The sequence below is a fragment of the Acomys russatus genome, chromosome 13 (assembly GCF_903995435.1).
Source record: "Acomys russatus chromosome 13, mAcoRus1.1, whole genome shotgun sequence".
Classification (NCBI taxonomy): domain Eukaryota; kingdom Metazoa; phylum Chordata; class Mammalia; order Rodentia; family Muridae; genus Acomys; species Acomys russatus.
Genome location: NC_067149.1, coordinates 68,726,540 through 68,752,043, shown reverse-complemented (window position 1 = coordinate 68,752,043; position 25,504 = coordinate 68,726,540). Strand labels below are relative to the sequence as shown.

The 25,504-nt window shown below is 49.5% G+C and overlaps 1 protein-coding gene across 1 annotated transcript in view; it reads left to right on the top strand.

The window, feature by feature from the left end:
- LOC127197747 (inositol 1,4,5-trisphosphate receptor type 2) overlaps positions 1-25,504 on the top strand; it is a 134,295-nt gene that overhangs the window by 76,553 nt on the left and 32,238 nt on the right. The window contains exons 5-10 of the mRNA XM_051155693.1: positions 1,631-1,816; positions 6,813-6,911; positions 7,513-7,596; positions 7,800-7,946; positions 10,200-10,295; positions 20,402-20,446. Coding sequence (XP_051011650.1) covers positions 1,631-1,816; positions 6,813-6,911; positions 7,513-7,596; positions 7,800-7,946; positions 10,200-10,295; positions 20,402-20,446 — 657 coding nt within the window. The remainder of the gene's footprint in view (positions 1-1,630; positions 1,817-6,812; positions 6,912-7,512; positions 7,597-7,799; positions 7,947-10,199; positions 10,296-20,401; positions 20,447-25,504) is intronic.

The window sequence follows — 25,504 nt, the reverse complement described above, 5'->3', positions numbered from 1 at the left end:
CGGAGGTGTACAGGAAACACAGCCATTCCCTGAATGATACCAGGAACGCGTTTCTCTTGAGTGCATAAAGAGGGCACCGTTTACAGTGAGTGGTAAACAGGGCCTGGCAGCTTCCTCACACTGAGCACCACAGTGGGGGCCTTTATAGGGCTGCCTAGAGAATAACATCTCCTGATATTTTGTCACTGACCAATGACAGTGTGCCAGAGGGCCTGGCAACGCTGGCCCCACCGGGCAGGATGTGCCTCAGGCTCTCCAATGTGTGGCCTCATCTAGTGATGGAAGGAGTGACTTCTGGCACGGTGCAACTGCACACCTCCACGTAGCCTTCCAGAGAGTGTCTCCTCACAGAGTTTTGGAGACTCACTTAAGCTCCTCAAGTATTTCAACTGCCCACGCCTGTCTTCTCAGCTAAAGGTGAACTCTGAGCTTTGTGGTGGACCGGAAATCCATATGCAGTCTCTCAAGGCTGTGTGAGTGAGTGTAAGCCTGGTGTCAACCTCATCCCGGGTGCTGTTCCTTAGGAGCCTGTACCCTCTTGTTTTGGGGGACAAGGCATCTCACGGGCCCGGAGCTTGTGGCTTCAGGTAGGCTGGCTGTCGGGGAGCTAGAAGTTGGCCTCTGCAGTGCTGGGATGGCATGTGTGTCGTATTGTCGGATTTCAATTTTGACTTTCTAAATAGGGGCACTGAACTCAGGGCCTCATGCTTGGAAAGGCAGCACTTGATGGTGGCGCCGTCTCTCAGACCTAAGGCTTTCCAAGCCTCTACTGGTGCAAGGGAAGCCGGGCGCGGTGGCGCACATCTGTAATCCCAGCACTCGGGGGGCAGAGGCCGACGGATCTCTGTGAGTTCGAGGCCAGCCTGGTCTACAAAGGGAGTCCAGGACAGCCAGGGCTACACAGAGAAACCCTGTCTCGAAAAACCAGAAGCAAACAAACAAAAAAAGAACCAAGGGTAGGGCTTTGAGTTTTGCAATTATTTTCCCCCTCAGTTAAAGATTTGCCGTTTCACTCTGAAATGACTTCTGCCTCATCTTGTGGGTACTAAAATGACAGCTCTTTTTTTGAATGATTTTGAAAATAGATGGCAGGTGCATTTTATCTTTGTGCTTCTACTCAGTAAGGTTCTATCGGGGAAGATTCTGTCCGCAGCATCCATGGAGAAAGGGGCGCTGAGGGCTGGTCCTTCTGTACACATCTGAGAGGTGGGAGGGAGTCAGTGCTGTCTGCGGCCGAGGTGGAGGTGCTTAGGCACGCAGAGCAGCAGCAGCAGACATTCTCCCCGGTTTTCTTTAGCAGATTTTGCCTCTGTGGCTGTACATGTGTTGTCAATGGTCAGGATCGTTGGGATCCCTCCAAGTCATTTTGGGAAGCTGGGTTTCCATCTGTTATTTGTCAGTGGCTGAAGATGTCTCCAGTGCCCTGGGTCATCTTTCTCACACAGTTGACATCATCACAGTGGGAGCAGACTCGGGGTGCGGGGTAGGAGTGGGGATGTGTGGGGGGGTAAGGAGCAGCTCGGAAAGTGGGTGGCTGCTGAGTCTTAAAACAAGTCTCGAGTTTATTCCCCCCTTCAGCTGCGGTGTGTGGATTTGTGGAGGCACCTAAGCGAGGAGACCAAGGATCCAGGCACTAATTTGCGTCTTTCTTCTGCAGCTACTGCATATAAAAAGCAACAAGTATCTGACTGTCAACAAGAGGCTGCCTGCCCTCCTGGAGAAGAACGCCATGCGCGTGTCGCTGGATGCCGCCGGAAACGAGGGCTCCTGGTTCTACATCCATCCCTTCTGGAAGCTGAGAAGCGAGGGTGATAATGTGCGTGTGTGCGGGTGCGTGCGTGCATGCGTGCGTGCGGAGGCCAGAGGGAAGCAACAGCGAGCGATGCTCCTGGAGCACGCGAAGTCCCTACAGAGGGGGAATACAGTCTTCAGCCATAACGGGTTACATTGTGGCATTTTTTTTTTTTTTTTACATACGTGCCATTGTACTTTCTCACACATCTTGGGTTCAAGGTTTTTGCTAGGCTGAATGCATTCATTTACAATGTACACCAAAACAAACAAACACAGGCCGGTTCAGCTGAAGTGAGAGTCATCTCCAGCCAGGGTGTGTGAAGCCTTTCCAGAGAGGCTAGGCAGGACTGCCTAGTCAGGACTGAGTTTGTCTGTAAGGAAGAGGCTGCGATGGCGCCTGGCCTTTTGAACAAACAGAGGACCACTGAGAGTTGTGACAGTGCTCCATTCAGTGTCTTCAGGGCCTGCTTCTTAGCTGTGCTGCCTCGGGTGTGCAGCATTGGAGGGCTCCATGGGTGCGCAGCGTTGGAGGGCTCACGGGTGTGCAGCATTGGAGGGCTCACGGGTGTGCCGCATTGGAGGGCTGTGGCAGGCATCCTTTCACTGTTGATGACTACAAAGTGGGTTGTGCAAGAGGCTGTGATGTGATTGCCTACATCAGTAGTTCTCAGCCTTCCTAACGCAGCCATCCTTTAATACAGTTCCTCATGCTGTGGTGGCCCCAACTATAAAATTATTTTCATTGTTACTTCATACTGTAATTTTGCTACTGTTACGAATCGTAAGCATAAGTTTACCTGTGACTTCCAGTGCTTTCAAAGGGGTCATGGCAGGTTGAGAATCATTGCTTTAGATCTTTTCTGCTATTTTGTAGAAGAGAGGAAAAGGGAAATAATTCCATAGGAACAATAGTTTCATCTTATTTATTTACTGATGGGATCTCACTGTATACGTGACATAGCACTTGTTATGTAGCTTAGTTAGGCTGGTCTCTGCCTTGCATTGGTCCTCCTGCCTCAGCTCTAGCTTACATACTGCTGGGGTCACAGGTGTGTGCCACCACAGCTGGCTAACAGAGTCCCCAGCACTTGGAAGATGCCCTTTAAACAGAACTCCTTACACATGCCAGGGATCAACACCTCCCACGTGAGACCATGAGCATGAATTCTGACTGAGGTGAAAATGCACTTCTCCCGTCAGAGTTTTCGAGATCAACACTTCAGTTTCATCTTGAGTGTGTTTGAAACGTCTTCTTTCTCTAGAGAATCTCCTCTTTTAAAGTGCAAATTCAATTCCACAGGACATGAGCGCCATGATTTAATTGGGTTAGAACGTTTTCTGGTGGTGTCCTCCTTAGGTAAGCCTTGATATGCATGGCATGCAGGGGTGTATTGGATTCCTTGGGAAACCGGTGCTCCCCTCCCCCCAAGCACCGCTGACCTTAAGTGACGTGTACAGAGAGCATGGCTCATCTTTAAGCTGGACGTGTAGTTAATTACAATCAACTCTCTCTTACTCAGGGGCTAACTCGGTTTGTGAGCTACCCTCCTCTCGCAGCTCTTAACGTATAAACGCTGTCCCAACCCTGCAGCCCCCACGTTGCCATGCATAGGCGGCCCGTGACAACTACACAGCAAACCAAATGAATCCTAAACTGAAGCTATGAGAGGCTGTGATGGCGTGATGGAGTGAGCCTCTGACTTTAGGTTAGCCCCTCGGCCTGCTCCTCCTCCCTCTCCTCTCCCTTCCACAGGTCGCTTCATAGTATCAGCAGAGAGTTGAATGTAACCAACTACTTTAAACAATTAGTTGCAGTAGAAAATTGTAACAAAACAAAAGCCTTTCACTCAAGCCCCTGTCTTTGTGGCCACCCACAATGCATTGTGTTCTCATCTGGATGCAGTCCGTGTAGCCCACCTTGTTTCCTGCTGACGCAGTCACTGTTTGTCCACTTGTGTGTAGCTTTGTGCGTGATGAAGGTTGCTGAGGAAGGCTGGCATGCCCACAGCCTTGTACCCACCACAGACGGGCTTATATGGCAACTCTTGGGTTCTTTGCTAGGAATAGGCAGCGTCTTGAAACATCAAGCTACCGTAGTTTGGCGAAGGCAGTTGCAAATACTGTCTGTGAGTGTTTTAATCATGACTGAGTTTCTGCAGAAGTGTATTAAATGAGAAGAAATTCCAATGTTTGGAGGACTTTTAGACTTACAGTTTGCTACTTGGCAGTGAGTGAAGTGGTGACATAGGCCGTCTGTATCAGCAAGCAACCCTTCAGGCTCAAGTGGAGAAGGGTGCCCGGAGTGCGAGCTGTTTCCTGCACTAAGTGCACGAGGGCACCCTGGGTAGGATACATGGTTTGGGGAAAACGGACTCAGGCCCGGCACTGTCTACAAAGTCCTTGGTTGCTTCTGAGTCACTAGAAGCATCACTGAGGACACCCGTGAGCAGAGAACATCAGTATCACATTGCTACATGTCCTCTGTAGAGTTAGGGCTTTCATATGCCAGGTCTAGCTCCCACATGATGACACGGAAACCTGTTATATATATTAATAAGCTTCAAGCTGGGCAGATACTCATCTGTTCTTACCTGGCTATGCTGGCCTGGCCTGCTTCCCAGTCGCTGCTCCCATTCCATCTGTGTCCTCATGGGGATTCCCTTGGGGCGACCTCGTCCTGGGACCGCCTCCTGGGGCCCCCTCCTGGGACCCCCTCCTGGGACCCCCCTCCTGGGAGCCCCCTCCTGGGACCCCCCTCCTGGGAGCCCCCCTCCTGGGACCCCCTCCTGGGATCAGAAGTCCCACCTTAGCTCTCCTGCCCAGCTATATATAGGCTGTTCAGCCCTTTATGAACCAAGCAGCAGTGATGGAGAACAATTCTCCCACAACACTTAGTCAGGAGATGCTGACGTGATGACGCCAGTGCCAATGTCTGGCCTAAACCAGATCTCTGCGTACAGAAATCAGGATCTGAACACACGGTGCGCAAAACCATCCCCCAACAAGCCTGTTTGTGTTTGAGTAGTTACTTTTTTGTTTGTAAACTTGACCTAAGTAGGCAAGTGTCCTTTACACTGGCAGTAGATTGTAAAGTACAAAGGACTAGGACTGTTTTTTCGTTTGTTTGTTTGTTTGTTTGTTTGTTTTTTAAAGTCAGCAGAACGTTCTAGTGCACAGGAAGGGACTCAATCTGGCAAGAAGACTTTGCTATTTTTACAAAGTGATATGCCTGGCATTTCTAGCAGAGGCGGAGCTAGTGTTCTGATTGCCACTGTGATGTCCTTTTCATTGTCCCAGGTGCCACTTCAAAGCAGGCACAGCCAGCTGAGGTGGCATTATCTTTCGTGAAATCTGAAATCCCAGCTTGAATGTGGCATGGCCATTGTATAGACCCAACAGAAGCGCTTTGGGAATTTCAATTTATTTTTTTTAATGTACACTATAGAGTGGTGAGGTGGCTGACTGTAAGATGTAAAATAAAGCTCCCTCACCCTCCAGTTATGCATCAAGTGGATGGTTTCATAGTGCCTAGCACATCAGCAGTTCAGACCTGAGCCTCATTCTTCTGAGGATAAGTGCAATATATCCATTAATGTGAATTCCCTGAGATTATGGACTATTTCTTATACACGTTTGTTTTCTCCTGAGCCCCTCTTAACTGTCCTGTATAACAGAGATTTACGAGTCTCTATTTTCTGTGTATGAATGTTGGCCTGCATTCATGTTGGGAAGGTCTGACAAGGACTAGAGGTTAGTCCTGCAAACAGCAGGTAGTCATCAGTCCTGCAAACAGCAGGCGCTCACCCCCCAACCCAAGGGCAGCCTTCCTGTGCTTCCAGTGAACTTGAGGCTTCTCTGACATCCTTAGAACTCCAGATATACCACCCTCCCCAACATGATCCGCTAGGCTCACATGACATTGAAAATGTGAACGTGTGTTTTGGTTTAAGACCCATGGAGACTTCCCAAGTCGCAATGGTCCTCTGTACCAGGCTAATCTGTGATTGTTCTGACATTCAATTGCTGTGAAACACACAAAGGGAAGGGTGAAAGGGTGTTGATTTTTGCTTCAGGGCAGGAAAGCCCCACAGTGGGGACTGTAGATGCCACAGTAACCATCTTCTAAAGAAATTAAATAGCCTCTGTCTAGTCACTAAAATCACAGTGATTGCCACGAAGAAAAGTAACTTTATTTTCCTCAAACTGAGTTAGATGTAACGATGTTTCCAGGTAAAGTAGGCACTGCCATTATTGCACGGATGAATGTCCACATAGACTTAGATTTTTTAGTATGTTTCTCTGGAACTCTGGTAATTCTTATTTTAAAAGAAATACCGTCTCCCACAGTTCTGGTTTTAGACACTTCAAATAAGGGAGGAACAAACGCTCCAGGCCAGACAAAGCATAAATATTTATTTATTTATTTATTGGTTTTTCAAGACAGGATTTCTCTGTGTTTATCCCTGCCTGTCCTGCACTCACTTTGTAGACCAGGCTGGCTTCAAACTCAAAGGGATCCGCCTGCCTTTGTTTCCCAAGTGCTGGGATCACAGGTGTGTACCACCACATCTGGCTACAAAGCATAAGTTTTTATAAGTCATCCCCTGCCCTGCATTTTCTGAATCCAGAAGCTGTCAGGATACCTCATAATTCTGAGCTTATGAATGACTTGCCAGACTTGCAGTGGGGAGGGAGTGCAGGGGCTGTGTGCTCTGCTGAGCTGCTGAGGTTCTGATGCGGAGGTGCAAGAGCATCCTGCAGCTGCCTTCACTGTGTCTGCAGCAAGGCCCTAGGGGAAGAAAACAGCCAATTATGGCCTTCGAGGAGCTCCAGCTGATCTGGAGGCCAGTGAGGAAAGGGGGGACCACCTTCAGGGACAGGATTTGGCGGGGCAGCAGAGGGAGAAGTCAAGCTGCAGCTTGTGCAGAGAATGACAGGACCAGGAGGCAGGTCACTAGTGAGGCTTGCTGTGAAGATTTTAGCCTCACAGAGCATCAGAGTGTGTTTCTGCTTCCTAGATCGTCGTAGGGGATAAAGTTGTTCTGATGCCTGTAAATGCTGGGCAGCCCCTGCATGCCAGCAACGTGGAGCTCCTGGACAACCCGGGCTGCAAAGAGGTGAATCCAGCAGGGAAAAGAGGATGGGAAAGGAGGGCGGTTGCTGATTTTCTCTCGAGGGAAGAAGGGAGGGAGGGAGGAGGAGAGAGGGAAGAAAACAGAAAGGAGAGGGAGAGAAGAACAGAGAGACAGATGGTACAAGGAGGGAGGGAGGGAGGGAGGGGAGGGGGCGATCATGCAGTTTCTTGATTCTTTCACATACCGCTGGTGGTCATCCCTAGGGCATCTGTAGGTACTAGCTGGTTTTTGAATGGTTCTTTAAAGATTGTTTTAAAGATTTATTTATATACTTATTTATTATGTATACACTGCTTTGTCTGCACGCACACCTGCATGTCACAAGAGGGTGTCAAATCTCACTCTAGATGGTTGTGAGCCACCATGTGGTTGCTGGGAATTGAACTCAGGACCTCTGGAAGAGCAGACAGTGCTCTTAACCTCTGAGCCATCTCTCCAGCCCCCTAAAGATGTTTTTTATGGAGACACATACTTTATTGTCCACTGTTGCTTTCCCCCCTTCTTTTCCTGTGTGAAGTGGTGGTCTGAGGTACAGATAGAGTCAACTATCTTATGTCTTTTAACATTTTCTTCCCATTAATAGGTGAATGCTGTTAATTGTAACACTAGCTGGAAAATCACTTTATTCATGAAATTCAGTTCCTATCGAGAGGATGTGTTAAAAGGGGTAAGTGAGCCCTCCACACAGCTCTCCACCTATCCCGTGCTCCCCCGAGCACCGGCCCCCAGTGCTCGGAGCCGTGCGCACAGTCAGTCAAGGATGGTCGCTAGCCCTGCGGCCCAGAGTGCCTGAGCCAGAAAAGGTCGGCTGGATCTCGTCTACAGGTCCTGGCGGCTGCTGGATGGTCAGTGTTTCTTCTCCTTTCTCAGGGCGATGTTGTGAGACTGTTTCATGCAGAGCAGGAGAAGTTTCTGACCTGTGATGACTACGAGAAAAAACAGCACATCTTCCTTCGGACGACCTTGCGTCAGTCAGCAACTTCAGCTACTAGTTCTAAAGCACTCTGGGAAATCGAGGTGTGTGCTTTTGGGTGGGTTGTGCTTTTACTAAATATTTAGATAAAAAGACAAGACACATTGCACTGTTGTGCTGTTATGGGCAACACTGATGGCATGTGCGTGACACAGAACGTGGCTTCTGTGAGTTAACACTTATCTCTTTGTGGCTGTGACCAATTAGAAAGAAATATATCACAATGGAACCCTTTATAAAGCAAAACAAATAAGTCAAGGGGTTGAAAAGAGAAAAAATTCCATTGCGAATTCATCAGTGCTGAGCAGACTGGAAGCCACGCGTCTCTCTGCCTGAGCCGTGGCAGGTGGAGGCAGAGGCACACCTCAGAGCCACAGAGATTAGTGCATGTTTTTTTCTCTGAATGCCATTGAAATTAAGAGACTCATAGTTAAGAGAGTTATTTACCAGCCTGAGGCAGGAGGATAGCCGTAAGTTTGAAACCAGCTAGGTCTCTAAAACAAGTTCCAGGTTAGCCAGAGATGTGTGTCAAGACCCCATGGCAAAGGAAGAGAATATTTATGTTTCTGAAAGCTTTCATTAATGGAACAAGGGAGTATGGTACATGGTACAGCTTTTTACTTAAGGAACCATTCTATGATGGAAATAAGACATACACAGCCCCCGTGAGCAAGCCAATCCCCAGATCTACTGGACAGCATGGTCACTGTTTCAAACACACCACCGCTTCTCCCTCCCCTCCCTCCCCCTCCCTCCCCCTCCCTCCCCCTCCTCCCTCCCTCTCTCCCTCTCTCCTCCTCTCCCTCCCTCCCACTCACTCCCTCCTTCCTCCTCCTTTCCCCTCCCTCCTTCCCCCTCCCTCCCTTTCTCTCTCCCTCTTTCACATAGCTCTCACTCTGTATCCTAGACTGGCCTTGAACTTGGGGATGATCCTCCAGCCTCAGCCTCATGTTGAGACTAATCACACTTGGCTTTCACTCCTTGCATTGAAGGCAAATATTATGCAGTAGTTTCCAAAGTGACCTAAAGTGAAATTTACAGGTTCTTGGGGTTAAAAAAAAAAATGAACGAAATACTTAAACTCTAGCAGAGGAACTAAAATAAATATCACATTCCACATTTAATGAGTAATGTTTGTATCTGTTCTACTCTACTTCCTGTTGCTGTGACAAACAGCAGGACCAGAAGCAGCTTGGGGGTAGGGTAGGGTAGGGGAGGGTAGGGGATGGGGGAGGGGCAGGGAGGGTTTGCTTGGTTACACTTCCAGGTCACAGTCAGTCACTGAGGGAAGCCAGGGCAGGAACTTGAAGCAACAGCTGTGGAGGAGCGCTGCTTGCTGGCTCACTGGAGCCCACGCTCAGCCTGCTTCTTTGTACAGACTAGTGCACCTGCCTAGGGAATGGTGCTGCCCACAGTTGGCTGGGCTCTCTCATCTCAATCAACCATCCAGACCCCCCACCCCCACCCCAAGGTATGCCCATGGGCCAACCTGACCTGGGCAGTTCTTCCTCAGTTGAGAGTCCCTCTTCCCAGGTGACTGTAGGCCCTGTCAGGTGGACACTAAAAGCTAGGCAGCATCAAATCCATTTTCAGCTAATTTATTCCCACCCTGGCTTAGAGAGGAGCATTAGAGGGTACTCAGAAGCTGTGCAGCTCAGCACAAGCCTTGGTGAGTGCCAAGGTAGTCGTGAGACCCAGGAAAGCAAGGAGCAGGAGAGGCAGTAGCAGAGCAAACTAATCTGCACTTGACAAAGATACAAGAAAATAACTGTAACTAGAGTGTAGCAGCGGAACCGGGGAGCAGGAAGCGTGGTGCTTGGGCAGCTCCTGGGAAGGGCTCTGTGGTCCCCGTGGGCGCCTGGCTTTGGTGCTGGTGTTCTGCCCAGACGGCTCCCATTCTGTGGCCTGATGATGGTATATTAGACAGAGCCTCACTTTGTAGTCCAGGCTGGCCTGGAACTCACTGTGCAGCACAAAATGACCTTGAGCTATTTGGCAACCCTGTGTCCTCATCTCAGGCTCTGGGAATTTACTTGTGAGCCACCTTTCCCTGCCAGGAACATGTGCCTTTTTCAGTAAGACAGTGTTTACAGGCATGAGGCATGGGCACCCACAGCGAGGTGTGATGTGTCTCCTGCTCAGTGATGGAAAGTTTTGCACCTGCCCCCCCTCCCCAACAAACACATTGTTAGATGTGATGGCTTGGCATGCGCCGCAGGCTACTCTGTGGCTGTTGGGACTTGCTGGCTGCCATGTAGATGATACCATTTGGTTATGGAGACTCTCCTTCTCTCTAGGTGGTTCACCACGACCCATGCCGTGGCGGCGCAGGACAGTGGAACAGCCTGTTCAGGTTTAAACATCTTGCAACTGGGAACTACTTGGCTGCAGAGGTGAGGGCACCATGCTGTTAGGTCTCTGTCTCTGAAACAATGAACAAGGCAACCCCTCTCTGAAAAGTTCATTGTGTTGTCAGGGCTAGCTCATGTAATCTGATTATTGCCTATAACATTCTGGGCTGGCGTTTTGTCATTTTTTCCTGTTGTTATGACAAAATACCGTGACAAAAACCTCAGGTGAGAAAAGATTTATTTCGGCTTGGTGAAGTCTGGGCAGCAGGAACTTTAGGTGGCCAGTCTGTGGTAGGCGGCACAGACCGTTGGATGCTGGTGCTCAGCTTGATTTCTTCTTTTTATACGGTTTAGGATCCCAGCTCAGGGAAGGGTGCCGACCGCAGCGGGCAGCTCTCCTAGGATGCCCAGAAGCCTTCTCTCAGCTCATTACAGATTGCATCAAGTTGGCCACTGCAATTAACCATCACTGTTAGACTATGGATTACTGTTTTGTGTGTGTGTATGCAACGTGTGTGTATGTTTGTGTGTGTTCGTGTGTAGGATGAACGTACCTGTGTGTGCTTGTGTATGGATGGAGACCACCGGTCAGTCTTATGGCCCTTTGCTCAGGATTCCATCCACCTTGGATTTTGAGACAGGGGCTCTCATGTTTACCACGCTAGGTGATTAGGCTAGGCTGGATGGCCAGGGACTCCTGCCTTTACCTTTCTAGACCTGGGGCTATAAATGTGTACAACCACCCAACCCTTCCCCACCCTCCACCTCCACCCCGTGTGGGTTCTGAGGATCAAAGCCTTATATTTGGAGGGCGAGCACTTTATTGGCAGACCTATCTCTCCGGCCCTGGCATAGAGGCGAGCTATTTTTAAGATGAAAGCCAAAGACTTCAGTATCCAGACAACCACAGGGCCTGAGAATGTCTCTCGGTGGCAGAGCACCCGATCAGCGCACGCGCAACGAGCCCTGACTACATCCCCAGCGCCGACAGCAAGCTGGCAAACGAGGCTCACCTGAGTGGGGCAGCTGGCTCGCTTATGTATGTGGTTTGGTTTAGAACGTTCTGTGTGGTGTCACGTCTCCCACATCTGTGCGTGGCTCCATTTTGGTGGCGTCAGGCTCATATTCTTTATCCATCCCACCATGAGCAGCTGGCTTCTGTGGCTCACACCATGGAGAGAGAAGGGCCCCTTCCTCATGTGGTGAATTCAGCGTTGCCTTGGAGCAGGCGCGTGCATGGGGGCCCACGGCTGGCCAGTAGCATGGACGGGAAGCTTGAAGGGGAATTGATAGGGGCAGAGATCTAGCTCAGGGCACGTGTGTGAACTACAGGATGGTGGCCATTACCTCTGAAGCCAAGGAATGCTGTAGTATTTGCATTTAAATAAGAGTATTTTGGAGTTGGACTGTCCAGTACTATGAGCCATCTGCTGGTTACTAAAAGTGAATGTTGTTGAAATGAATAGCATGTAAAAGTTAGTTTCCTGGCCATGCTAGCCTCATTAAGCATCCCACATGGGTGCCACAGACAGGGACACTTCTGTCATCGGCAGAAAGTGCCAGTGGGCAGGGGTGACTGTAGCTGCTCTGGAGCCCCTGGAAGAGATGGAGCCAGAGTCATGGAGACAAGTGGGAAATGGAGAACACAGGACTAGACCAAGGGGGTGGCCTTGGTAGTGGCAAGGAGAGAGGGCCTGAAGATGCTTTCAGAAGGCGGAAGTCAACAGGAGCACACTGACTAGTTCAGGCAGTGAGGACACTGGCCTGCCTGGGGAAACTGATAACAGAGCTGCATTGATGAATACGGTAATTGAGTTAATTAATTAACTAATTAGCATAGGTGTTCTGCAGAAGCAGTATGTTTCCCTAGTTGCCAAGCCATCTATCTCTTGAGCTCCCCTCCCCTGCCACTTAGTTTATTATGGCTAATTTGAGGTGCTCGTAACATATCTGTGTTGACAGCCACAGGTTTTTCAGCATTTAGATGTCTGAGGGTTGAGCAGGGCTGACAGATTAGATTTGATCATCAGGACAAATAATCTCACCAGAGGTGTGAGAGGATGGCGTGTTTAGACACGAACCTTCCAGAAGCCTGGGAACCGGAGAAGCTAGGGCAACTGGAAAACCCAGCGGGCTGAATCACAAATGCCAAGAATCAAGGCAGAGTTTCATGGGGTTGGGGGTGGGTGAGGTGGTGGGGGTCGGGGTGTGTGGGGAGGCACACAGCACCACTGCATGGGCCAGGGTGCAGCTATGAGTGGCTTCATACAGAGTTCTTCAGGGGAGGCCAGCTGCAGGGAGTGTGGGCCGAGTTCTCCCAGCTTGCCCTTCACAGGGAGAAGCTAAACTCCAGTCAACGCTTTGTATAGCATTTGTCTAAAAATCAGGCCGGGGTTGTCCTTGTATCTCATGGAGGGGAGTACCCAGCAGGGGACTTGAACACGTCAGGGTTGTGCTCTCGTTTTCATTACTGTGTTTTAGACAGTCCTGGTCAAAATAGGTTACGCAATTCTTGAGCTGATTTTGAGTTTATAGTTATTTGCAGCTGCTCGTTGGGCAAAGAGAGCCTAGAATAGTACAGAGAAAAGACTTGCTCTGTCTCTGGGCATCCTGGGCATCTGTCTGCCAGACGTCAAGCAGACATCTATCCTCTCTCTGGACCTGTGTTTCCTTGTGTGGGCCAAGGCGATCATCTGTGTTATAAGGGGTTGTGCTGGAAATAAAGAAGACAGGAACATAGAGAGTGGAAAGGTCTAGGAAGTGAGGACACCTTTTCCTCTTGCGGAGAGGGAGGGGAGAGGGTGGAAAGCAGCACCCCATCCCCACGAGCACCGATGTTCTTGTAACTGGCTATCGGCTCTGATGCAGTGTACATGTTTACATGTGTGTTCATCCATCTGTACACTGTGTGCTTGTTTGTCAGTGACTGTGTTGTCCTTCACCAGGCAGGACTCCTACCCAGCTCTCCACGGCGTGGAACGTGTCTCACACTGAACCAACACTTGGTGTTCCCTTGTCAAATAATAGTGCATGTATGTTACCCAGAGCCCTGGCTGTGCCCGGCAGACGTGCTGCCAAATGAGCTAGGCGTCCATGTGTGTTTTATATATTTTTTTGTTTTCTTTTGATTTGTTTGAGACAGGGTTTCTCTGTGTAGCCCTGGCTGTCCTGGACTAACTTTGTAGACCAGGCTTGCCTCGAACTCACAGTGATCTGCCTGCCTCTGCCTCCCGAGTACTGGGATTAAAGGCGTGTGCCACCACTGCCCGGCCATGTTTTATAATTTTTGAGGTGGAGTTTCACTAGATTTCCCAGACTGCCTTTGACTCACTGGGAAGCCCAGGCCAGGCTTGAACTCATCATCACCCTTGCCTCGGTCTCCCGAGCAGCTGGGACTACAGGCTTGCACCAGCAGGCTCAGCTTCTTATAACTCAGGGGGAGAAAGTGGAGTGGGCCGGCTCCACCTGCCTGTTTGGGCAGGAAAATCTGCAATTCTTCAACATAGGAAGTGCTTTCTCCAGGAGACGTCACAAATTCTTCCAGTCAGCTTCTGTACACACAGTCACACACAGGCATGCACAGGCACACAGGCACACCGGCACACACAGGCACACTAGCACGCACAGACACACACAGGCACACACAGGCACACACAGCACACAGAGGCACGCACAGGCACGCAGAGGCACACACAGGCATACACAGTCACACACAGGCACACACAGTCACACACAGGCATGCACAGGCACACACAGTCACACCCAGGCACGCTGGCACACACAGGCACACATAGGCACACACAGGCACACACAGGCATACACAGTCACACACAGGCACACAGGCACACACAGTCACACACAGGCACGCTGGCACACACAGTCACACAGGCACGTATAGCTGCACACAGGCTGGATGGCACACTGGCACACACAGGCACACAGGCACACAAGCTGGCTGGCTGGCACATCGGCACACAGGCCAAACGTTGTATGGGAGAGTCAGCTGGGTGAAGGATGATCGCCAGTGTCTGTGAGGAGCTGGAAGCTTGGCCATGCCTTAGAGCGTTGGTTGATCCATTTTAGCTTACACCAGCTTTGTCTCTGTCATGGTGTATAATTAATTGTACGTGTCTGCTCATCTGTCCGTGCATTGTGTACATGTCTGTCAGGAACTGTTTTGTTCTTCACGAGGCAGAGGCCCTCCCCAGCTCTCACAGGGCGGATAGTGTCTGACAGGGAATTTGCATTCCCTGGGTCCAGGTGACTGAATGGACAGGAACCGTGACAACCACAGATACAGTAGCTTCCTCTCATAGAAAAGGAAACCCAGCCTCAGAGAGGTTACATTTTTCTTAAAGTTAAAACAAAAAAATAAAAACAAAAAACACCCCACCTTAAACAAATAAAAAATTTAACAACTAAGGCTTGCTGCTGGTCTTGGCAGCTGTATTGATATAGTTTGTCAGTGGTTTTGACAGAATCTGGAAACGTTTGGTTGACATAATTGGGAAAACTACTGGCGTCTGTGGCTAGGCATCACAGGTCACTAACACAGAGGGCCGTCCTCTCTTCACTGACAGAGATTTATCTGGTCCAAAACCTTGATCTTACGTTAACCTGAAATCTGGCAGTCGCTGACTGAAAGCCTCTCCCGTGCTGTTCTGACTTAGTGCTGGAGGCACAGGTGGTAGCCTGTGGTCTTCCAGGTGCCTGCAGTGCGTAGGGGAGCTATGCAATGCATCACTAGCCACAGGCTCTTGTTGTTTTGATTGCTGACACCTGTGCCTTTAGGGACTGTTTAAATTCTCAGCATCTATAGGTGCACAGGCTGAAGCCAGTAAGCTTAAAGATGGCGACTTTAAACTAAGGACAGAGAGGAGAAGGAAGCGCCACAGTTTTATTTATGAAAACAGTGCCCAAACACAACTCTTTTTAACCAGCACTCAGCTAGAAATTAGGTTATTTGGAAGTGTGAGGAGCTCACGGTTAGTGTAGAATCCAAGGGGCCACCATCAGAGGCAAGCCGAGCATCTCCTAAGCCGGGCGCAGGGTGCATTTACATCGCGCAGGCAGAAGCAAAGAGCTAGGAAGGCATCCACTTATAGTAACACTGGCAGATTTGAAAATGTCTGTACAGCCAATGGTTTTCCTTGGGGGCTTTGAAATCCCACCTCCTGTGGTCTCAGTGCTGAAGTGTGGCTCAGGGCTGTGCACATCAGTGGACAGCACCTGGCAGCCGTAGAGGAAGATGCTCAGGGCTGTGCACATCAGTGGACAGCACCTAGCAGCCGTAGAGGAAGATGCTCAGGGCTGTGCACATCAGTGGACAGCACCTGGCAGCCGTAGAGGAAGATGCTCAGGGCTGTGCACATCAGTGGACAGCACCTGGCAGCCGTAGAGGAAGATGCAGAGTCAAAAGATGAAGATGAGGGTAAGGATGACTTTGATGACAAGGAAACTGAAGAAAAAGTTCCAGTGAAGAAATCTCTATGAGAAACTCCAGCAAAAAAACCCCACAAAAATCAAACCAAAATGGAAAAGACTTAAAACCATCTACACCAAGATGAAAGGGTCAAGAGTCCTTCAAAAAGAAAACAGCAAAAAACCTCCTAAAAGACCAAAAGGACCCAGCCCTGTGGAAGACATTAAGGCAAAAATGCAAACACGTGTAGGAAAAGGTGGTTCTCTTCCCAAAGTCGGAGCCAAGCTCATGAGTTATGTGAACAGTTGTTTCCGATGACCGCCCAGGAGGCGCTCTGAGAGTGGAGGAAGTCTCCTTAAGAAAATGGTTTAAACAGTTTGAAATATTCCGTCTTCCTCCTCTTCTGTAACAGCTGATTTCTGTGAGGCCTCTCCCCCACTGTGTGATAAACGCTGTCCAACCTCAGTTGCCGGGAATGTGCTGTCTAAAATGCCTGCTTGGTTTTCAGGGCAGGACCTCCACCCCTCGCTTGGGTTTAAGTATGTATGGAATGCTATGATAGGACGAGGTAGGGGTGGTGCTCAGATGTGGAAATGGCAGGCAGACATACACATGTGAAATAAACTTAGTGTTTTAATAAAGTAGCACAGTTTCTATTTGCTTAAAAAAAATCCAGGCGTGGTGGCTTGTGCTCCTATCCCAGCACTGGTAGATGAAGACAGGCCCCTGGGGCTCTCTGGTCAGCCAGCCTAGACCTTTAGCAGGGCTTTAAGCCAGTGAATTTTAAAAAAAAAAAAAAAGGTGGATGGTGCCTTAAGAACCATTCATGCATGTGTGCATGTGTGCACGTGCGCCTGTGCACACACACACAGATACACACACAGACACAGACACACAGACACAGATGGACACAGACACATGAACACAGACACAGACACACACACAGACACAGATGCACATAGACACACACACAGACAGACAGACACACACACACAGACACAGATGCACACAGACACATGCACACAGACACACACAGATGCGCGCACGAACACACACACACACACACACACACACAGAAAGTGAAAAAAAATGGACTAGTTAATTTGCGTGTAGACAGGCCAAGCTTCCACCAGATGGCACTAAACCCTTGTTTCTTGAGTCCAAGACTCCTGGGCACAGTTAATTACAAACTTACCACCAAAGAGCCCCAAGAGGGCAGGCTTGGCCTCTCACACCTGTGTCTCAGCACAGCAAGCCTGGGAGGCAGCAGGTCAGGCAGCAGCTGTATAGTGAGTGAGTCTCAGGTGGCAGGAGCTGCTGGAGACACTTTCTCAAAAACCTGAACACCAGCCAAAATAAAAAACCCAAACCAAAGCCATAGGGAGAAGAAAAGGAGAAACAGCCAGGGGGCTGGCTCAGCAGGGAGGTGGCTCAGCAGGTGAAGGCACGGGTGTCCCTGGAACCTCAGCGCCTTATAGCTGCTGCAGTGTGTTTGGTGCTCAGTGCTCATGTCGCCCCCGCAAAGGATCTGGTGCCCTCTTCTGGTCTCCACAAGAACTGCACTTACATGCACAAACCCGTGTGTGCCCTCACCCCTCAAAGAAAGCAGGAATATGTGCGTGTGTTACGATTTCAGTCTGTTTCTTTCTGTGTTGAGCATGGAAGGCTGCCCGCATCGGACAGCTAACGTTGCTATTGTCGCCGTCATGCGATCACCCGACTCTCTCCTCCCACTGTGCGTGGTGTTTAACTGTCTTGGGCAGTGGGCGAGCCAGGAATCTCTATGCACTCCTTTTGCCCTCTCCCATGGCCCTGTGGACTATGAACTTGAACTTGGCTGTCTCACTGCCTTATAAATGTAGTTGATAAAAACAGTCATTTTTTTCCCTCTAGTGTAGGAGTTAAAACTTGAGAATCAAGAAAAGCATATGCTTAGGCGCAGCTGAATGGAAACACATAAGATTGATTTAATGTCATTCACACAGAAGCCTCCCTTTAGCTTAAGAGTCTCTTTGGTCTAAGGCCATCTTCCCTTCAACATAAGAGCCTCATTGGTGTGGCATCTTTCCGTCTTGTTTCACTACTCTGCTTCCTGCGGAAGAACAGGACACAGCAGTCACTCAGGGTGCAGCCCCACCCTCAGACTTGCGCTCTCTCACCGACACCCCATGACGGTGTGAGGGGCCCAGAGCTCATCTCTGAAGAGTGTTTGTTTCTCAGAAGCAGAATTGTAGAGTTAAGTGAGCAAACTCTTGAAAACATTTTTTAAAAGTACTACGCAAGAGACTCGGCAGACAGGTCCAACTTTTCTCACCTGTGTGGCGTCCCTTCTCTCTTATCAGCCAGTTAAGACCCCCCTTCAAGGGTTGCCTGGAACACGGAACAGTGCTCCACTATGGCAGCCCATCACAGACCCCACCCCTGCACTGTGTACAAATTATTCATTTCTGCCTCCTAGCTCTGGCTCTTTGTAGCACAGCTGACTGCAGTTATGTCTTATTTTTTGTCCTAGGCCACAGGGTCGCGGGGTCAGTGGTAGGAGTCTTGGCTAAAACACCCCAGGCCACAAGCTTTGCCTCTTAAAGATGCTTCCTTAGTGTTTGTTACAAGGGGTCTCTCTCTCTCTCCACCATGCCAGATTTATAATTCAGTTTTTTAACATAATGAATTACTTTCCTTTAAAGTCCTAAAATATGCAGGAACTACCCTAGGACATCGCTTTCTTGCTCTTTTATTATTATTTTTTTCTGTACATCCTTTGATAACTACAGCTGTTACTATATTTGGAGGAGGACAAAACGGTGGAATTTGAGGTGTGCGTATTTGATCATAAAGAGCTAGCGTCTGTGAATGCATGTGGCTGGGGTTTTTTTGATATTGTTTTCTGTAGTAACTTTCCTCGAAGTCATGGCACAACACTAACAAAGGCAGCTAAAGAGAAAGTTGTTTATTTTGCTGCAGGACGTGGGCTGCCCTGGTGTGGAAGGCGTGGTAGCAAGTGCAGACCCAGGAGGTGCTGGCGCCTTTCTTGACCTCAGTCCACGGCTGTTAGCCAGTTAGCCCTCCACAGACACGCCCAGAGGTGTGTCTCCTAGGTGACTTCGAACCCCTTTAGGCTGACGGTGTAGGTCGGAGCCATCTTTGTCTTCCTCTTTAACATGACTAGTTTGCACTGTGCTGGTTGAAGAAACTGCTTCATATGCAGTATTCAGAGACTCAGGACAAGAGGTGCAGATGACTGACATCACCTCCAGCAAGCAGCCAAAGTCAGGGGTGTGCGAGCTTCCACCCACACAGACCTAGGGCCACAGGTTTCTATAGACTTGAGGCTCAGCATATGCTTCACGGGGTTGTGGTCCTTCTGCCGATAGGGACTCCCAGTGCTGTGGGACGGAATGGCTCTTCCCAAGGCCCCAGATATTAAGAGGCCTTACAGCCAAGTCTAGAGTCTAGCTTGAACTGGGTGATCACGAAATCCCGCAGTCTGGAAACTGAATTTTGGAGTGTGGTGTGGTCTGTGGTAGAATGTGGGCTGCATCTGAAAGGGCACAGATTGTTCTGTGTTTGGCTTAGTTGTGTCAATTCCTGTTTCTGCGCAGGTCCTGCTTATAGACGGGCCATGGTTTTGAGATTGGATTTATTTTCTATTATCCAGAACTAAGTATTCTACTTTGTACTGAATGAAGACGTGACCTTAGATGCAGCTTTGGCTCTAGTTTTGCTGGCATTTGTATTGGTTACTAGATCAGATACTCCAATGAAAGCCACTGAAGTCCACAGCTGATGTCACAGACGAAAGCCCTGCCCTCCCTCCCTCCCTTCTCCCTCCCCTCCCCTGCTGTCTTTCTTCCATCGTCTCCAGGGGAGTGAGCTCTGAGCAGAGCCACGCTCTGGTGGCTGTATTATGTTTTTGTTCTATATTCTTATTTCTGCAGTACAGTAGTCCAGTCATTTTTTTTCTTTGTTTCTTTCTTTCTTTTTTGTTTTGGTTTTTTCCAAGACAGGGTTGCTCTGTGTAGCTTTGGCTGTCCTGGACTTGCTTTGTAGACCAGGCTGGTCTTGAACTCACATGGATGTGCATGCCTCTGCCTCCCAAGTGCTGGGATTAAAGGCATGCACCACCACACCCGGCAGTCCAGCCATCTTTCTAAATCCTCAGCCATAGGGCATGCCTGTCATGAAATCCCATTGACTGTTCTTTGCCCCAGAGGTGCCACACCGCCTGTGGCTCCTCCCCCTCCCCCTGTTTGTCTCACAGCATTACTCAGAAAGCCCGCTGTCTCCATCCGGCCCTCCACCCTGTCACATTCTGAGCATAGCCTCACCTCTGGTCATGGTCTCATCAGGAACAGGTCTCTGCTTGGACTAAGCACACTTTGTCCCAGACAGAGGGACCATTCCTGCAGGCTTTAGTTTGGCAGAGTGTCTGGGTTTCCGAGGTAGTTACAGGTCAGTAGTGGGGCCGCTGCAGGAATCTTCTTTGTGCATGTGGTATGTAAACATGCTCGTGTGTGTGTGTGTGTGTGTGTGTGTGTGTGTGACGAGAGTGCATGTGTGCGTGCCTGTGAGTGCACTTGAGTAAGCAGGCGCATGCAGGGATTGATCGCAGGCCATCAGGCTTGCAGCAAGCACTTTATACCGAGCCGTCTTACTGTCCCAGGCTTGCTCGGCGCATTCTCACTCACTGGCACTTTTTATTTAAACCCAATTTTGCTTTGTTTTTCAGCTTAATCCTGACTACCGAGATGCTCAAAATGAAGGAAAACCCGTGGTGAGTAGATGATCCTTTCACTATGTCCCAGGTGTCTCACATCCTATTTTGTGTAGATACATCAGAGACATTTTACTAAATGTCTTTAGGGGTCTTTAGGACCCCAAGATAGAGTCTTTCAATGGCAGGGACGGCCCAACAGATGAGCGCTCAGATGCTATCCCCTTCTCCACCAGCAGGGGGTGCTAAGGGGTGCAGGCCTGCCTCTTGACTGGTTAAGGCAGGGCATCAGGGCTTCTGGGAAGTGGGCTCTGGTGGGTGCAGGCTCAACCTCCAGAAGTACAGAAGTGGAATTATGGCAGGACGTTAAGGTAGGTCAGGAAGAGTCTTGGATTAAATGACCTGGTTCTATTTGAAGGGAGAAATTAAAACTGCAATCCATGTGACATGTGCAGTCCATGTGACATGGGTGATGTTTCTGATAGTTTGACTTGTCCTGCCAGGGTCACATGCTTAGCATCAACGCTCACAGAAGTATTTCATGTTACTTACATTGCTCATCCCCTCATAGTTCCTGGCAGGGCTGTGGTGACAGTGGGGTTAATTTTATTCAACCCAAAGCTAAAAAACTCAGGGACTATAGATTGGTGTGTGTTTGGTTAGCAAGTCAGACGTGTGGGGAAGGAAACAGTGTCCCTTCCGACGACATTTGTGGCTGTCACAGCACCATTTAAAACTCTGCTCTTTGGTGCAAGTTGTGGTTAGGCCGGAAGAGGACGAGCTGACACAGACCCCGGGATCTGTTGCTGTGCCGGCTCGGTCGGTCCACAGTGGGTAGTGAGCCCGCTTTGCACCTGCCATCATGTGACACAAACAAAAACAAACACAAAAGCAAACGTTTCGGAAAACAACAAACAATTCCACCCTTCCCATATGTTTACTGTCTGTCTGCTTTTGAGAATGTTAGCTCATTCTTTAATTCTGTTGTTTACTCATTTACTGTGGATTTGAACTAAACAGAATTATTTCTGGGCATTCACCCCCTCATTTAGTGTACACACCTTCCCCTCCTCGGAGGCCACTCTGCCCTCAGTTCCTCACTCCCTTTGTGTTATGTAACCCTGCGTGACTGTGCTTTTTGTCTCCGATACTGTCTTAAAAATCCTCATCTGGACAGTATCATGTTGCATTTTTTAATATCTAAATAATTTGTTCAGATTGCAGTGTTGCTTTTTTTTTTTTTTTTTTTTTTTTTACCATCAGGGAAATGAAAACTGAAACCACATTGCAACATCTTCTCACTCTAGCTAGAATGGCCATTGTCAAAAAGGCAACAGAACAGACGCTAGCGATACTGTGGAGAAAAGGGCCTCACACATGGGACAGGCATCCCGAATACAGCGTGGTAATTCCTTAAAAAAAAAAAAAAAAAAAAAAAATAAGTGTAAGCCAGGGTGTGGTGGCGCATACCTGTAATCCCAGCACTCGGGAGGCAGAGGCAGGCAAATCTCTGTGAGTTCAAGGCCAGCCTGGTCTACAAAGCTCGTCCAGGACAGTCAAGGCTACACAGAGAAACCCTGTTTCAAAAAACAAAAAACAAAAAACAAAACAAAAGAAACCAAGCCAACAAACCCAAAACCCACCCACTAACACCTCTTATTCAGACTTTCTGTGCTCACACGTATGTAGCTGGGCCTGGTGGTGTGGGCCTGCCATCAAGGCTATTCCCGTGGCTGAGAAAGGAGGATAGCAAGTTCAAGGCCAGCCTTGGCAACTTAGTGAAACCTTGTCTAAAAGGGTGTGGGAGTATGGGGGTACAGCGGAGTGTTCTGTGGGTGCTTCCTACTTGGCCGGAGGGTGTGAACCGGGCTCTCAGGACTCATAGGTAGAAGGAGAAAACCAGCTCACAAAAGCTCTGACTTTTACATGTGTGTTGCGGCGTCTGCCCTCCTACACACATGGACATGTATTGCAGTACGAAGTTATAAAGAGGGCTGAAGGTTTAGCTCGCGATACAGAGTTTACATGTGAGGCCCGAGGTGTAGTCCCCAGTACTGGGGGGGAAGCTGCTTCTCCTAGGAGGACACCCAGCAAACCTTCCCACTGTGGCTTAATTAGTGCCCTGTTCTGCTTCCTGTGTGGATGATGGCTGTGTGGGCAGAGCAGAATGGGTGAACACAGACCGTGTAGCTTTAGGAGTTGACCGGAAATAGGACTCTGTAGTAGGCAGTGACATTTGTCCATGTGAGTGCCCTGTCCCTCCTCACCACTAACACTTCCTGCATTTCAGCTTGTCCCCAGCCTCACGTTAGCCACACACAGGGCCGCGGCTCTGCACTCACTGCAGACTGTAGACACTTGGGACTGGGCTATGCCCGTCACCTCTGACAGAGAGACAGCCAGCGGCAGAGGCTTGATTCACTAAGCCTCTCTTCAGAGCCCCCAGCTTGGGTGTAAACAAAACCAAGCAGGCAAGGTGAAGGCGTAGTGCACACGCACGATGTGGCTCCACGGTCTGTTTGCCCTGGTGCAGTAATTACCCTTCTGTCTGGAGAGGAAGGGAGAAAGGGCTGCGAGAGACCATCTGCAGCCTGTGACATAGGAGCTGAATTTCCCAAAACAAATGCCAGCTTCTCTCAGTTCCAGTAACACTGCTGGTGATGATGCTTGCTTCCCCTTCCCCCACTTAGTTTTCCCTGTGCTGATGACTTAATGACCTGCTAATACTTTTTCCTGTAATTCAGAAACCTTTACCAAAACACTGCCTTCCATTTTTGAAGTTTCAGAGGTTAATGCATTGTGTTGCAGAAATGAGGTGGTGTGAGCCCGGGATCCCGTCGAGACCAAATTGCCGTGTTCATTTTACAAAGGGCCCCTTATTTCCAGCCTTACAGATGCACAGCTTCCCTGTGCGCCTGCTAAACACTGGTGCTGTGTCAAGCCCAGCTGGGAACCTGGCGCTCTTTGTTTCTTCCTGATGGTCCACGTCTTTTTGATGGCTTTGCAGAGGGGATATATTTAAAAATTCTCTGTAATGCTATTCATATCAGCCGACACTGCCGTACTTACACGGCATGGGATCAGATTATTTTGAAGGAGGTTCTGTTTCTGAGGCCGAGGTTTCTCAGACTTTGCTGTATTAACACAGTGGACCAGACACTTTTTTGTGGCAGTGGTGTCCTCCGTATGAGTACCCTCTGCATGGGTTGTGGTGGGTGTTCCCTGCATGGTAGTGGGTTACCCTCTGGGTGGTAGGGTGATGGATGCCAACAGGCTCACCCCCACACCCCATCTCTCAGTTGTAATAACCAAAAATGTCTCCAGAAATTGCCATATGTCCCCCAAGTGTCAAAACCCTCCTGTGTGGCCATCCGAAGACTTGAGTGTATTTATATACATGGAAATGTTCTAGAAACAGAGGACGACTGAAAAAGCACTTTCAAAATCTGTTCTGTAGAATTTGGAGATTGGGGTTTGGTTCTGTCAGACCTCCAGGCTCACTGGCAGGAAGGTGTGCAGGCCTAGAAAGGATGGGGGAAACCCTGGGGAGGAGGCTTACAGAGCCAGAGAAAGTGCTTGGCAGCTTCCCTAGGCAGCCTGGGGTGCGTGGCTTCCCTGAGGCAGAGCTGGAGCTTGGAGGTGGGGAGGGAGGAAGCAAAGAGCCTCCTGCAGCCTGCCTCAACTCCAAAAGTCAGGCAAGGCTTCTGCCAGTGTGTGCCAGGCTCCAACAGCACAGGCAATATCACATTTGACCTAAAATCAGTGGCTCACTGTGAATCAACACAAAAGTATTTTGGGGTGCCTCGATGTACACCTCCCCAGGAGTGGGGGATGCAGCAGGAGCTGAGCCATCAGCTTCCTTGGATCTTTGCGTCAGGCAGGCATCTCCCTGAGCAGCCTGGGGACCTGGGCCTTTTCTTTCTAAGACAGCGTAATCAGTAAGGTGCTTGCTTTGCAAGGGTAAGGACCTGGGCCCAACCCCAGCACCACTTGAAGATAGCTGGCTATGGCGATGCCTGCCTGTACCCTCACAACTGGGGGGGCACAGGCAGGTCCTTGGGGATTGCTCGCCAGCCAGCCTACTTGTCAAGATCCAAGTCCCAGTGGGAGGCCTTGTCTCAAAAAATGAGGTCCAAGATTGACTTCTCTCTCTCTCTCTCTCTCTCTCTCTCTCTCTCTCTCTCTCTCTCACACACACACACACACACACACACACACCACACTCATACACCTACACTCTCTCACACACTCACACATGCATACTCACACCCACCCCTGCACCCACACGTGAGAATATGCACACACACTCTCATGTGTACATGCACACCCACCCATACACAAACTTATCTGAAACAAGCCTATTTGATAAGCGACCAGCCGACAGGTGACGTTCTGAGACCCTTCTAAGCTGGGCGTGTGCCAGAGAGAGCCTGCTGGCATTGAACTAGGGATGCGTTTATGGTCCCTTGGTTCTTAATGCATTTTTATGAAAGGCAAACTATGACACTTCCAAAATTCTCTGTGAGGAGATACAGTTTCTCTGTCTTTTTTTTTTCCTTAGAAATTGAGCGTTTATAAACAGAAGCCGCAAAGTCCATGAGTTTGAACAAAATTGTCTTCGCGCTGCAAAGATGCAGGGTTGCCTTTCTTGTTTATTGAAGCTATGTATAGCTAGGTTCTCCTGGCGACTGGTGGGTGGAGCTTGACGTCCTGATAGGCCAGTTAGAGAAAGGCCTGAGAGTGAAGAGCAGGGAGAGGGGACATTTCCAATGTGGCCTCAGTGGGAAAAGCAGCACACGAAGGAGCCGGTGAATCTGTCTTCTGTGTCCTGGCGTGAGCGTTAGCTCTAACTAGGGGAAGCCTGGTAGGGAGCTATGTGGCCCTAGTCAGGACTCAGGCTGGTTAGTACCTTCAGTCCAGGCTCCACAGGCGTCTGAAGCCACTGTTGCCACTGTCACTTGAGTAGACTAATCGAGTCCTGCAAGGTGACCGTGTCTGCTCAGGGTGCAGCCCATCCCACTCACTGGTAACCACCTGACTGGAGGGCCGTGTGTCCTTTATGAGTTTCTCTTGGAATCCAAGGTGACTGCAGTTCAGGACACTGTGTCTTTGTGCCTT